This window comes from Temnothorax curvispinosus, unplaced genomic scaffold (genome assembly GCF_003070985.1).
Source record: "Temnothorax curvispinosus isolate PA1 unplaced genomic scaffold, ASM307098v1 QBEX01009666.1, whole genome shotgun sequence".
In the NCBI taxonomy this organism is placed as follows: domain Eukaryota; kingdom Metazoa; phylum Arthropoda; class Insecta; order Hymenoptera; family Formicidae; genus Temnothorax; species Temnothorax curvispinosus.
Window position 1 is genome coordinate 232,489 of NW_020219446.1, and position 14,888 is coordinate 247,376.

Genomic DNA, 14,888 nt, shown 5'->3' on the forward strand with positions numbered 1-14,888 from the left:
ACAGAGACTGATACCTGACCTAAAAGTGTATATATTTGAGATGCGATTATTGATATACAGTTGTATTCCAATACATTATTATTAACTATGAGTACTGTACAATTGCATATATTAAGAATATAGTACGATTGATTTTTGTTAAGAGTATTATATGTTTTTTGTAAAAAAAGAAAGAAGCTGTATACACACAGAACCAAAATAAAAATTTTATATATATTATTCATAAATGCCAGATAAAATGTGTAATGCGAATTATTTTCTTCTATCGATTCATTACGGAAACATATCAAGAATCAATCGATTACAAATGTGGACACATATATATATTTAAATTAATTTGACACAAAAACATTTTAGATATCCAACAGCTTATTTTGTCAAATATGCTGATTATAAAATAACGCAACTTTTATATATGTGTGTGTGTGTGTGTGTGTATAAAAACTGTACGTCTGATAAAATCGTTGTTCACATATATTCGAAAGCGCAGTATGCGTACTCGCTACTGTATGCGAACTAAATACATCTAAGAAATATACTTATAAACATTTTTACATTTTTTTCGCATATCTATAATGCCTTTTATTTGCAACAATGTCATAAATTTCATTATTTCGTATTCACATTTATATATTGTTCATATGTTATAAAAAAGATACTTGCCTCTATAGATTTGTATTCTATACTTGTATAATTGTATATAGATAATTTCCAGTGGAGAATATAATTTTACATGAAGCAGAATGTAAATATAAAGGAATTGTCGCTGGCAAGTACAGTTACAGCTGTAGTAATTTTCCGTTAAATTAAATTAAGCTACGTCGAATGATATAATCTAATATAATTCTTATATGACCTAATTCTTATGATACATTTTATACATTCGTTTTAGCATATTTGCTTTAGTGGTAGAGTTTGCTGATAGCGTTGTTAAAATACAAAGCGCGTATTTACAGTACCAAACTCAGATATCAGAGATTGTCACTCACACAGGGAACGTTTCGTAATATCTCTTCTTTTATCAGTCCATTTTTTTTCGTTGGATTAAACGCAGCGAATGTCACAGCTTTTTCTCTCCTAAGATACCCCATAAAATGTAAATCCTCTAATGTTAGAATAGCACGGGCGAATTGTCTCGCGAATTCTTCGAGGTTTACATTTCTAGTTCATCCACGTTGAATGACTCGGCAGACAAAGGGGATTAGGAGAGTAAAGCAAGTCCTATTGAGGCGGCCCGCCCATCATGCCCATCGGCTGCATGCCTTGGATTCCGTATGGTCCCTGCGGCGGACCTTGGCCGCCTGCCATAGGCGAATGCATCTGCATCGTCGTGTTCTGGATCTGCTGGGTGGGCACTTGATTTCCCGCAGGGGGCGGGCCAACCTGTTACAAATGAGATATAAATTAATTTTGCATTCTATTAGATTTTCTTTAAAAATGTTTTATCAACGACGTTCGTTGATATCTTAAATTGTTCTGAACAAAAACTACATTGTTATACAGGTTTTTATGTAATTGAGAGCCATATTTCAAGTCTCGTCGATTCATGATTACTTTATGGAATGATTTTTAATAAATAAAATGTGCCAATAAATATATCGTTACAAGCAATATTGGAATATCACCATTAGTCTCACGCTGCATACGTTATGAAAATTAATTAATCTCGATATATAGAATGAGAAAAAAGATTTACTTGATTTCTTCCTCTTAGCGTCACAATCTAATAGCTTTATATAAATGCATTTGAGATTTCTATTGTTCATCACCTGTGGCATAACTTGCGGTTCCGTCGGCAATGTGAAATTAGCTAACAGGTCCCGTACAGCGGGGAACAACGAGCACTCCGACTGATTCGCGCCGTACTCGGCGAATCTCTTCAGCTGCATGGATGCCGCCGTAAGCGCCGTGGGAGGAGGGCTAAGATCTCGTCTCTCAGCCAGTTGCGTTAAATTCGTAGTTACGTCGTACACGAACGGCAGCACCAAGGATGGCGTCTCTCCTTGATACGGTATACCCATTCTCGTTATTTGCAACTGCAAGCGCCATAAGTTTAAGGATTGATTGTAAGTGTAAAGTGAACCTCGACTACGACGTAAAGAACACGAATGATACTCACGAAAAATAGGATTTTGCTCCTGCAAACGTGTACGCCCTCCGTGCCGGGGGGCACGATTGGCCCAGCGGAAGGCGGGATGCGCAAACACAGCTGGACAGACCACTTTAACTGCTGCTGCTGTACGAGACCGGGAACTAGCTCCAGCTTCATTATCTGCACGAAGTCCTTCAACACTTTAAAACGCACGTTAAGCATCCTCCCGAAACCAGACAGGGTGTTGTGTTTATAAGGTGGGGCGGCTACTCGATTGTCGAAGAACTTCTCAATAATCTGCGAATAAAACGACGTTTATCTTATTTGCTCGAGTGAATTGCGTCTCGTACGCAAGGTGTCTGTTTTAATTACCTGTAACTCTTCCAGACTCCATTGATCTTTATACTCCGGAAGAGAGAGAACCTTTATGTGAAGAGATTGGAAATGTTGCGGATTTAATCCGACTCTGCATTGCAAGCTCTCGGCTTTGAAGTGTACCACACCGGGCTCGGCACTGATACCGGTTAACTACAACAATTCATATATATACGTGTCAAATATATATTTTATGTTTGTATGTTTATTTTTTATTAATAGCATTACTTTTACTAATACTTTTTACTAATAGCATCAAAAATTAACCGCGAGTTGTACGATTTTGCCTAAAAAGTATTCTCATGCCGAATAGACAATTTCAAACTAATATGCATCTATGATGAATCAAGTATAACTGTAATAGATAAAAAACTTTTCTAAAACCTTTTTATATATACCTCACCTCACACATATGCTACAAGTCAATATTAATTTTATAGCTTTTTTGGAAATAAAATTTTCAATTAAGGTAAACGCAAGTTTGCTTACGCAATCATCCATCTGGATGAAACGTTGCAACTGTCTTCGCATGTAGACGCAGCCCAGAAATCTCTCGAGCGGCGACATATCCGGACCCGGCAAGTTGGACGGATGGATTGACGGGCAGCAAAGCAGTTCTAGGGCTTCGTGCGTGAGAAGCGTCGGCACGGCACCTGCCCAGGATCTCTGCGGTAATACCCTGGATATATGACTACCAGTCTTGTGATCGGAGGCTTGCGGGCTATGCAACGCCGCGTGACTTGGGTTCTGTCCGGGTCTCGCGGGGGAAGGCCTCGGTACACTCGGAGATCCAGGCCAGTTGGAAGCAGCCGGAGAAGCCATGCTTTGAGAGGCCGGGAAAGGACTACCGTCGATATGACCTGAAAATCGACGTATCATTAACAACGTTGAAAAGAGAGGCTCGCTCTTGTTGTTCGACTTGATTCTTCAATAATGTTATATATTCAAAATAAAAAATTTATTTTTTGCGTTTGTTTTAAATTGTTTTAAATGCAACAAGCGTGCAAGGGTTTTAAGACAAGGAGAAAAAAATTTGAAATTCATGAAAAACAAAACAACAAAATCTTGGAAGACGCAAGTAAAATTGTAAAGATGTAAAAATTGAATTTTCTGTCATGCGTACCTGTTTGCATGAACGAACCAGCAGGAGAATGTCCTACTTGAACATTACTGCAAGGTCCAGGCGATGATGTCGGCATGAGGCCAGCCGGACTGGGAACGTGCATCGGATTTAGAGGACTATTCGCAACGAGTCCCGATCCAGGAGACGGATGTGGTAACATATTGGGTGTATTTGGCGGTAATGACGGCGGAGATGCTAAATTAAACGAAGTTGCAGGACTGCTTCCGAAACTTTGGTGTTGATTTGCCTAAAGATAAGAGTTTAAAATTAGTCTTATTGGTGACTTATTGCGGCAACTGATAGGCCAATTTTAAGTAGAAAGTTCCACTGATAGAAACAAGAAATAAAAAGATAAATCCCAGGTAACAAAGCGATAAATAAAGCGTATTCCTTGGAGGATAAAAGTTCTAAGAAGAAGAATGATTCATGTATTGTCTTAGCTGAACGACTTACTTGGGATATATTTGCAGTATGAGGACTAGCCGGTGTGTGAGGATTGCTACCAGACGGTGGTGTCAGCGGTGGATGAAATCTCAGACCTTCGCGTTGTTGGGCGGGCGATTGGGGCCCGCTTCTATGATGCCCTAAGAAGCCCACGTTGCCTCCAGTACCGTCGCTGTCCATAGTGACAGGCGACGGTGGATTATCGTCCTCCGATTGCGATCTCCTTCTAGATACCGCATTCTCGTCGACATATTTCGATAAGAATGCCTGCAACGATACGAACACGCTTATCTCGCATGAACTCCTTCAATTAATTGATGACGTCTTTTTTCCCTATCTTTTTACCTTTAAGCCTTGCGTAGGCGTGAACTCGTCAACGACATTACTTCTGTCGAAACGACTGTAAGCACCGTCGCGCAAGCTTACCAAACCCCCGCCGCGCATACGCAATTCCAAACAATACATCCCTTGATACGCTATCCTTACTAAAGTGACACATTGTGGCATTATAGTAAACGTTTGTACTGGCACTCGTGGTCTCTGTAGAGGGGAATTTAGCCGTAAATCGGAACCGAAAAAAGGCGGGTGAGCGCGTGCACTTACCGCATGCACGCATAACTGTGGGATTGATGGTAATTTATTGATCGACGTGAGCGGCTGAAGCGTTTCGTTAAGTATGTGAATAATTTGTGCCAAATTCGTGTGTCTATTCAAATGAGCTTCTAGTTGTTCCTTCATTATAGAATGCGCGTTGGTCACCGGATTCGTCGGACCTAAGGATACAAGCGAGACTCTCGTCATTACACAGTTCTCATCGAGCAAACACTCGAAATTGGATATCAATGTAGAAAACTTACTCCTACCAAATACCATCTTAAAAGCCTTGTCGTTTGTACTCCACTGTACGGTGACAGTTGCACCTTGATTTGGACCATACGCAAGAACCAGCTTGCTATAACTATAAGACTTAATGCTAACCATGTTGCGTAAGTTGTATTTCTCTGGAATAAAAAAACCAGGCATTGCAAATTACACAGAAACGTAAATGATGTGTGACTCATAAGATTTAATCGTAATGTATGACGCACCCATTTTGAAATATTCAGCTAAATCTTGAACAATCGAATACAAATGCACTATTTGTGCCCAATCGTTTAATAAGGCATCTACAGTGCGGGAGACGGTATCGGCCATACCCATTTCGTATTGAAAATAAACTGGTCTTCGCAAACCTGTAAAGATTGCACTTGAATAATTCTTCTATTAAAATAAACAAAAGACGATGATGCATTTTATTTGCTCACAAGAGAAGATCCGATTTAACTCATTGTCAGTCAAAACAGAAATTACGTGTGCCATATTTTAAAGTTAAAATGGAAACATTAATTTTCATACGTTATATACACAAATGTATACACAAATATATATACATATATGATTTTTTGAAAATGTAATCACGCAAAAAATAACTAAAAAAGTAAAAAACTTATTGACGAATTTGTAATAAATACCTCATTGTCAAATTCGTAATTTTAAACTGTAGAATTATGAAAAATATACATATTAATGATAAGTAAATTCTCTTACATACAGAAACAATATCGATACCTTGTTCTTTGGAATGACTGCTGGAAAGAGGACTACCAAAAAATACAAATTCCACTGTCCAAGTTTTAGCCATGCCCTTGCCCTGAACTCTAATCGAGACACTCAGGAGTCTTTTAAGAAGAGCGTGCCAAGCACTGCTCGTAGTCATGCTCGGCAAAGGCGGAGGCAATTGAACAAGTTTGAGCACCAATGCCGTGGCATTCGCCTCAACCTGGAGACCTTGATGGGCTATCTCTCGTCTAGTAAGCTGCATATTAATGTTAAATTAAAATAATTTGTAATACGGAATAATTCGCTGTTGTGTACAGGACATCTCGAAGCACACGTTGCTTTGCGAGAGACACGTCGTGTTGTAAAAAAAAAAAGAAAAATAATCAATGAGAAAATAAAATCTTACTTCTTGAGCCAGAGTTACGAACGGTATTCGCTCGTCGCACAAAGCGACGACATGCGCCAACTCCGGAATAAAGTAAGCCGGATGCTTTGGTCTTCTATTCTGTGGCGTTCCTACCGCGTCTGTCCTTCCTCCGACCCCGGTGCTTCTACGTTTGTTGTTGGTCGTCTCCACCACTTCTGTAATGCACCCCCCATCTTGATCATTATTCCCTAAAAAATCCACCCGTTAAATCCCCCTAAAAGTAGCAGAGCAGTATGCCGATACCACACTGAACGATGCCAGATGTTAATTATTATCCGTACACTGTATTATATTGCATAACGATAACGAGCAAAAAGAATATGAGTATGTTAGTAAGAGTTAGTGAGAAAATTGATCTTAACATTCTCAGGCAGAGTAGATTATATGTATGTACTTAATACGAGAGCACTGCATGTACATATATTAGCTCGATAACACTAATTAAGCTAATTATAAAAACGGCTAATTGGTTATTACATGTTAATACCAGTTTTACGAGGAAAATTTTCCTCCTTTTCTATCGTTTATATACATATATGTATGCATGTGTTATGACTATGTTAATCAATTAAAGAAAATGTTCGAAGTACCCGCTACAAGATCTGGTATTGACATATAAGTAAGAATCTGATTCTTATATAATACATACAGTGTACCTATACCTATCACTAGTAATTAGAAAAGATTTAAAAGTTGCTGGAAATCGATAGTAAAGAAACATCATTATATAAAATCATAGGGATTAAACCTAAATTGTATTACAAGCTACACTTACTTAACACAACATATCTTTTATCTACATACTTACGCGTCTATGCCAAGTACAAAATAACCAATAAACTAAATTTATATACAAGTACATGCACATCTATATGAATCATTTACTTATCCATGTAACAATTAAATGACAAACAAATATTATAGTATTGTTAATTATTATCAGTTATTGATTTTAATATATAATGTTTAGAACGAGCAAGGACTGTAGTGTCGTTAAATAAAAATGAGGGAAAAAAAACAAATAAAATAAGTGATAAACAATAAACGTTAATATACGTAAATTTTTCGTACTCATCTTTATTCCAAGACATAATATAAAACTTATATAAATCTACTCACCACTATCGACACTTGTAAACGGGCCATGTGTAATCACAAAAGTATCAAACTCAATAAGGCTTTGGACCTTCAGATACATTTTTGGTATTTCTGTTTCAATGCTATCATCGTGCGGATCGTCTTCGATGGAACTGTGCTTCACTACAGCGAGATAGAAGGAGCATTCTATTTCACATGGCGAGCTTTCTTTCTCTTTGAACGCGACAATCTGGAATAAAGCATATCGCAAAACATATGTATAAGTACACACACACTGTAACAAAACTCAGATAAGAATATTTTTAATTATTATCGCAGTTTTTGAAATTAATAAAAATAAATATGTACCAATATGACTGTAGGATGTCTGTGCAATTGTACGAACATCCGGTGTCGACTAATCTTAGACATAGGATGATCCGGATGATGCAAAACAGGCAAACGTTCGTGCGAGGTGGCTGGTAGATGCTGCAACGTTTTCTCGCAACGTCTCTGCGTTATCCAAAATCTGTCGAAACCAAAATTTTACTTTAAGTTTGCTGGAATGAGCTCACAAAAGCAGGATCGTCGCGATAATTAGTACCTCAGTTCAGAGATAAGTGTCGGAAGACGCGAATGATCCCCGTTCAGCGCCGTTGTTAATTCTGGGACAAGCGGTGCGTCGTATTGAGGGACGTGACACTGTAGCATACCGGTATGAGTGTCGACTGTGACTAACAGAAGCTCAGCACGTAAACATGGTTGCAATATAGGTACTGATAGAATAGCTGGAGATCCCGCTAAGGTACCTAAGATATCATTTAAATTAATACCTCTTTGTTTCATTCTCAAATATAAGAAGTAAAAGACGAAGAAAAATATATTCTTAACTTACATTCAACGTCTTTCAGCATCGTTTGTAGCTCTTGCTTCAATTCAGATAAACGACTTCGCGTCCGGATGTAGATAGTGTGTACGAGTAAGCATTCCATCGATAATTGGTCCGACCTGATGGCTCTATGCGCTATCTCGCTTTCCTGCGCAAATTATCGTGATATAATGTTACGTTTGAGAAATATAAGCGTATTGCTTTACCTTACTACCCAACGACGGGATATGCACAACTGCGAGGGGTCTCGCAGGGTCGTGTTGATCCACTTGAACAGTTAATCTATATCCAAGCTCCGATCGTGGATCCTTACTCGTTAATTCCCTGAAAAGATCTCATATATGAATATAAACATCCTGTGCATGTACAGAATCTTTTGCTAAATTTCTTTTAAACGTGTATATGTGCACATTACTCTTACCTCCAATAAGATATGGAAAGACATTTGCCAGGTGTATATTCATCTACGTGAATATGATCGTCCAATCTGTCCCGTATCAGCCTTAACGTTTGAGAATATAAAACTTCTAATTGTAACGACTGACAAAAATAATGCAGGATATGATACACCTCCGATAGTGGATTAGTACTTTCAGCCAATCGCGATTGAACAACCTGTCATAGAGGAAAATTTCATTTCTTCAACAATTTCTTGAACATCTTAGAGTTTATAACTTATTAACTTGACCGTGGGACAAACGTACCTGATGTACGTATCGAGTTTGCAAAGGATGTACCAATGCCTTGCCATCTCCAGTCTCCCTATCCGAAACCAAAATTTCCAATTCTAACAATCTCCACGGTACTGTCGGCCCATCACCCATAACCGTAAGAGACACCGAAAACTCTTGCTCAACCAGGAACGTCACCCTTCCTGCCTCGATCTATATATCGATAATAAATTGAATTTAATTAACGATACTTTCGTCTATAAAATAATCATAATGTAACTTTTAACAGAATTGATATTCGTCTCATTGTCTCGTATGTACCTTTAAATTACGCATTTGTGGTAGCAAATTTCCAGTGACCAACCTATGCTGAATAACCTGATTCAATCTCTGCAACGTGCTTCTCTTTTCTGAAGGAGTGATGGGATCCGGAGGCACTATTCTCTCCTGTTCGAAAATACAAATGTAATAATTTTTCGAGTCATATTTCTTTAAAACATGATCGTTATTTTTTTCCGTGCATACTCACTCGAATGCAAGCCGGTAATCTACCGTATGTCCCAGTGGTAAGTACTTCCACGGCTGCGGGAATATGAAAATTCGGAAGTCTGGCGTGTACCAAGGTTTCACGAGCCATCCTCGCCAGCATATCCGCGGTATCGACAAAAAGCAATGACTGCTTATCTAAAAACGCCATTATATGCTGAAATAAAGAATACATTTAATAGATTGTACATTTCAATTAAATGACTATAGGACGTGTGAAAATGTATATCTTACTGTAGATTTATCCACTTTAGACGCGCTATTCGCCCATTTTACCAGTGCCAACAAACGAACGTACAGTTGCCTTGTTCGAGCGGAAAAATTGTAAATTTCAATTTTGCGTTCCATGTCCGTTTTACGAGGTAGACTAAACAGAACAAGCCACAAAAACATAAATCATGTTGCAAAATGTTGAGATATACTTGTCGACATTCCATATTTTGTACGTACAGTTCGGCAAGAACAGTGAGTTCATGATACGTTCGTTGTATGATAAAATCTATGAGCATGCCTAAGGATATAGATCCACCACGATTGCCTTCCTGTGGTATGTTGTTTGTGACAGGAGTTTGATGACCCTCTAGAGGTACTGGCGCCATTTTGGTATCGCTTTTGATACAAAATATTTCAACTTGATGTATACCTGTAGATGTCTCCTCTACAAACGGTAAAGATTTTATTATTATTTCAAAGATATACAGATAGATAATACATAAACAATATATTTGTCCTTTTATTATATATATAGTTTATTAACAGTATAGTAGGTATATATATGTCTTACATCTTTAAACATTACTACTCAGTTACTATTATATTTTTAAACATTGTTACTCGGTTACAGAAACACACATATGTGCTTGTAATATTTTTTACAAAAAAAATTAAGTATACCTAATGACTAAGAAGAAAGTTTGATATCTTTGTGTGAATTACATTTTGCCTGGGTTAGATATTTAAATTGACATTAAAATTAAGTCAACACTTTTATGAAATAAATTTCAACTTAACGTAATTTAATAAATTACAGGTCTGTTCTATTAAGCTGAACTTGCACAGTTCATCTTTTCTCCTTTTCTCTCTTTCTGTGAAAAGAAAAAAAGGAAGGATAAACCATGCAAGAAGTTCAGCTAAAAGAACAAGCCTGTTACGATAAAATTGTATCAGGAATTGATGTACATACTCTGATCGCTGTAAAAACCACCCCAGGTGACTATTGCCAAGTTCAAATATTTAAATTAGCATTAAAGTTACTAAGTTGACATTTATTTCATAAATTTCAACTTAATATAATTAATAAATTATGTTATGAATTTATATCAGGAATTTTGATGTGCTCTGTACAATATCCAAAGTGTTTCGTCTCGATAGGTGGTGTGCCAAAAACAGTTCTAGAATAATGCCAAACAATAATGCAACACGTAAACGTTCCGTTACCTCAATTTCTTTTTATTATAGATTACATTCACGCCTCTATTCCACTAGTTGATCAGCATTTCAATTCTGGTTAGCAGACAAGTATCCACTCTCCTAAATGACGGTATCCAGCACGATTCGAAAGTGGCAGTCGACGCTTCCATCAATTCCGCAGCGCGGAGAACGAGAGCGAGTCGCTTTCCGTCACAGCCTCGTGGCACGTACGTTCAATTCCATCACGCTCGACATCAATATTCACTGGCACATCCGTTTAACAGCCAAATAAATGTACAAAGGTACTTGTACGGCAGAAACGACCCGAAACGGCACGAGACAGCGCGGCCATTATTATTATTCGCGGAGCGCGGAATAGCAAAGTAACAGAAGGGAAATACCGGATTCCGTTTCGGGCGAAGAAGAAAAAAATATCAACCGAGATGGAAGAGAACTCGATTGGCTGTGCCATGTTGAAGTTGTATTTTAGGCTGAAAATGGCGGACGATGTCCAAACTCTTCACGGTACGTATTCAGCGACTTCCGGAGAGCGCGAAATTTGAATTATATTTTCTACCGTTGCGACGAGATTATACCGAGGATAGTTTTGAGAATGGTATTAAAAAACGCACCTTTGAAAAAAAGGCAGATTGTATAAATTAACATTGATAAACATTTCATACAGAACTGTTTCATAGTTCGTTATTATTTTGTCGCAATAATAGGTTTATATTAAATACAAAATTGCTGTTATCTTTTTAATATATTTATAAAAGTGTCCCGTGGTAGGGAAATCTTTCCTATCATCTTCATTTTCTTCTTCCCCTCCGCTTGCTGCGCCAGCAATTTTTTCCTTCTAGTAACATCACCGCCGTACTGAGAAAGAATTAAGAAGCAACGTTAGCGAAGCGAAACCCTTAAATTAAAAGTCTACCCTTATTGTAAGATACACATGGTGTGAATTTACTTACTAATTTTGCTGTCACGTCCTTTTTGTAGGGCTTTAAAGTTTCTCTCGCGAGTACTTTAGCCCCCACTGCCGCTTGAATCGCTATTTCAAAAAGCTGCCGAGGAATGGTTTCGTGAAGCTTGACGCATAGCTTCTTGCCCGTCTCGGATGCTTTCGATCTATGTACAATCGTGCATAATTCTTCTACCAATTTTCCATTTAGCAGAACATTCAACTGAAATTTATACATGATTATATACCAAAAAACAATCCATCGAGAAATAGAAATTGCGTGTAAAAAGCGCACGAGGATAATTTGTCGCAAAAATAATTACCTTCACTATGTCAGCCGGCTCATAATCATAATCCTCATAATCGAAACTAGCATAACCGGAACTCATGCTCTTTAAGCAATCGTGAAAGTCAAGAATCACCTCGTTCAATGGCATCACGTATTGCAACATGAGTCTGTCACCGCCAATGGTCTTGGTCAGTTTCTCAACTCCTCGCTTTTCTCGGCAAAGGGACATAATTTCTCTCACGTACGTATCTATACATTTAAAAAAGGATCGATTAATCTGTAAGTGTTAAACAATAAAAAAAAGAAAATAAGAAACAGTCGTCGTGAAATCGCCGATTAAAATATTTGAAAATGTATTTTTAGTTTCCGTCGCCTAATATATTCTTAAATTCTGAATGAATTAAACTATACTGTAGTCAAATTGCAAATACCTGGCGTAATGATGGTTGCGATTATCATAGGCTCGTAAAATTCGCTAACAATCTGGGGGTCCGGAAAATGCACCGGATTATTAAAGATCACCGTGTCGCCTTGATACTTCGTTATATTTTTGCTGCCCAAGATCTTTGCTTTGTACGTCACCGCGGGTGCCGTAACTATCGGCTGCGCCCCATATTCCTGTTCGAGACGCTGAATAAAGACTTCCATATGTAACAGGCCTAGAAAACCAATTCGCCATCCCCTTCCAAGCGCAGCGCTGCAATTTTTTTTTTGGTCATGTTTTATCAAGATGTTTGAACATTATTCGTGCAATTCACCATTTACAGACAACATTTAGAAAGCGATTTCACTATGTATTACGAATCTTACAAATGGTCAAGGTAAAGTATTTTACCTTGACTCTAAAGTGGCATTTACAGCGCTGTCGTTTAAGGCAAGCTTGTCGATAGCTGCTTGCAGAGAGACGAATTGCGACTGATCCATCGGATACACACCCGAAAACACCATTGGCTTTGGTGGTTTGAATCCTTCCAAAGGCTCGACGGACTGATTTCGCAGATGTAAAGTGTCGCCGATGTGAGCCTCCTTAGACTTCATGTTGCACGAGACAGCGCCTACCTGTCCAGCAAATCTAAATTACATCGAATAAAGATTAAAAAACTCTCATCTATATATATTTAATTCATAAAATTAAATTTCTTTCAGTAAAACAAGCTTTCAAGAGTCATACTCACTCACATTGTCTTCACATTTTCTGCATGAGGTCTGAGAAGAAAGATATTTCGCACTTCGTACGATTTCTTCATATGTGCGGAACTAATTTGTTTGCCGACCGACAACGATCCATCCTTGACATAAATTAAAGAGATTGCCCCTTTATGCTTGTCGTACCAACTGTCGAATATCAGTGCTCGGAAGGGCTGATCTCTGGCCACCGTCGGCGGCGGAATTCTCTCGACTACAGCATCCAGAACTTGATCGACACCGGTGCCCAGCTTGGCAGATATTTTAATAACATCCACTTCATCCGTATCGAGCAATATTTGCAACTGTTCCTTGACCTTCTCCGGATTGGCGTTCTTCAGGTCCACTTTATTGATCACCGGTATTATCACAAGATTCTTCTCTCGCGCTAGATAATAATTGGCCACCGTTTGCGCTTGGACACCATCGTTAGCATCGACCAGCAGGACGACCCCTTGACAGGGAGCCAGCGATCGATGGACCTCCGCCGAAAAGTCCACATGGCCGGGTGTGTCGATGAGATTTAGAAGGTACCTCTTGCCCCGATACGAATGAAATAGCGATGCCGTTTGCGCTTTCACAGTGATACCGCGTTCCCTTTCCACCTGCAGATTATCCAGGACCTGCTTGCCAGAGTTTGCCTTTATAGCCCCCGTTAATTCCAGCAGTCTGTCCGCTAATGTACTTTTACCGTGGTCGACGTGCGCGACTATACTAAAGTTACGGATGGCTTCGACCGGAACATCGTACTCCACGTCGGATGTCGCTTCGTTGGAGAAACGCCTGCTCGACGAATACGTCCACTTCCTAAAAGAAGATACAGAGTTAATTGAGCGTTTCATATGAGTTTCCTTGGTTTAAAATTAAGATTCTTGTTGAATAAACCGTCACCTTTGCGGCTTGAAAAGTTTTGCATTGCGAACGGTACGGATGATCTCGGTGCACAATGAATTCAAGATAGCATTACGCATTTTTCATGCGTGTTATTATTAAGCGAGATAAGCCGACTATACGACTATACTATACAACTCTTGTCACACTGTATTCCAAACGATTTGTAGCATTTTCTTCTTTGTATATATCTTAAGTTCTCTGAAAAGAAACGAGGTTATACCAATGTAGAATAAGGTTTCTGTTCTTTGTAATTGCAGAACTTCCTGCACTTAAAATGATTGTATTAAGTATATATATATGTTAAATATTAATTTGTCAATTTTGAGTAGAGTAGAAATTTTTGGGAATTTTTTAATGCAACATTCTTGCCGGTTATATTCTCCTGATACTTGATCGATTTTTGACTTTCTTGATTTTTGGGATTTAAAAACCCGAATTTTTCGAATTGCAAATCGTCAATTTTTGAAACTTTGAAAAAAATCTAGAATTTTATATACTGCAAACCTCCTTGCCGATTATGTTCTTCTGATATCTTATTGATTTTCATGATTCGAAGTCCGAAATTCTCAGAATTGTATATTTTGGAACATTGGGAAGTATTTGAAATTTTAGATAGTGCAATCTCTCTCTCTTTCTTCTTATTATATTCTCCTGATAATTTATTAAAAATTAATTTATATTTTTGTATTGAAATTTTTAAACTTAAAATTCTTAATATTGCATTTATAATTTTTGTTAGTGTATAAGTGTATGGAAATTGGCGTGGAGAAATATTTACAAAATAAATTTTTTATTTAACCCTATTCGCTCCAACCATGCCTTTCGTGTCCTACGAATTTCTAACAGTCGTTTTTCCCGGAAAACAAATGATCGTCGGAGAATCCCCTCCACGCCGGAAAAAAGTTA

At 38.1% G+C, this 14,888-nt stretch overlaps 2 protein-coding genes across 4 annotated transcripts; both read right to left on the reverse strand.

Annotated features, from left to right (window-relative positions):
• Positions 1-11: 11 nt before the first annotated feature.
• LOC112459238 (mediator of RNA polymerase II transcription subunit 14) lies at positions 12-10,996 on the reverse strand. 3 transcript variants are annotated; one of them, XM_025023260.1, is made up of 25 exons: positions 10,681-10,996; positions 9,694-9,901; positions 9,478-9,610; positions 9,227-9,400; positions 9,019-9,144; positions 8,731-8,910; positions 8,448-8,641; positions 8,233-8,350; positions 8,033-8,174; positions 7,742-7,946; positions 7,507-7,666; positions 7,180-7,387; positions 6,040-6,215; positions 5,643-5,889; positions 5,123-5,266; positions 4,892-5,035; positions 4,638-4,807; positions 4,380-4,574; positions 4,044-4,301; positions 3,591-3,837; positions 2,957-3,327; positions 2,465-2,620; positions 2,120-2,389; positions 1,770-2,036; positions 12-1,383 (listed from the first exon to the last, which is right to left on the reverse strand). In XM_025023260.1, the coding sequence occupies exons 2-25, from the start codon at positions 9,840-9,842 to the stop codon at positions 1,222-1,224; spliced, it is 4,596 nt and encodes a 1,531-aa protein (XP_024879028.1). In that variant the 5' UTR covers positions 9,843-9,901; positions 10,681-10,996; the 3' UTR covers positions 12-1,221. The 3 variants fall into 3 exon arrangements, with proteins under 3 accessions (XP_024879028.1, XP_024879027.1, XP_024879026.1); XM_025023259.1 differs by having other exon boundaries at positions 6,040-6,248; XM_025023258.1 differs by having other exon boundaries at positions 4,380-4,807; positions 6,040-6,248.
• Positions 10,997-11,324: 328 nt separating this feature from the next.
• On the reverse strand, positions 11,325-14,228 carry LOC112459241 (translation factor GUF1 homolog, mitochondrial). The gene is made up of 7 exons (XM_025023266.1): positions 13,980-14,228; positions 13,083-13,895; positions 12,739-12,975; positions 12,335-12,600; positions 11,938-12,152; positions 11,625-11,837; positions 11,325-11,529 (listed from the first exon to the last, which is right to left on the reverse strand). The coding sequence occupies exons 1-7, from the start codon at positions 14,057-14,059 to the stop codon at positions 11,404-11,406; spliced, it is 1,950 nt and encodes a 649-aa protein (XP_024879034.1). The 5' UTR covers positions 14,060-14,228; the 3' UTR covers positions 11,325-11,403.
• Between the last annotated feature and the right edge of the window lie 660 nt (positions 14,229-14,888).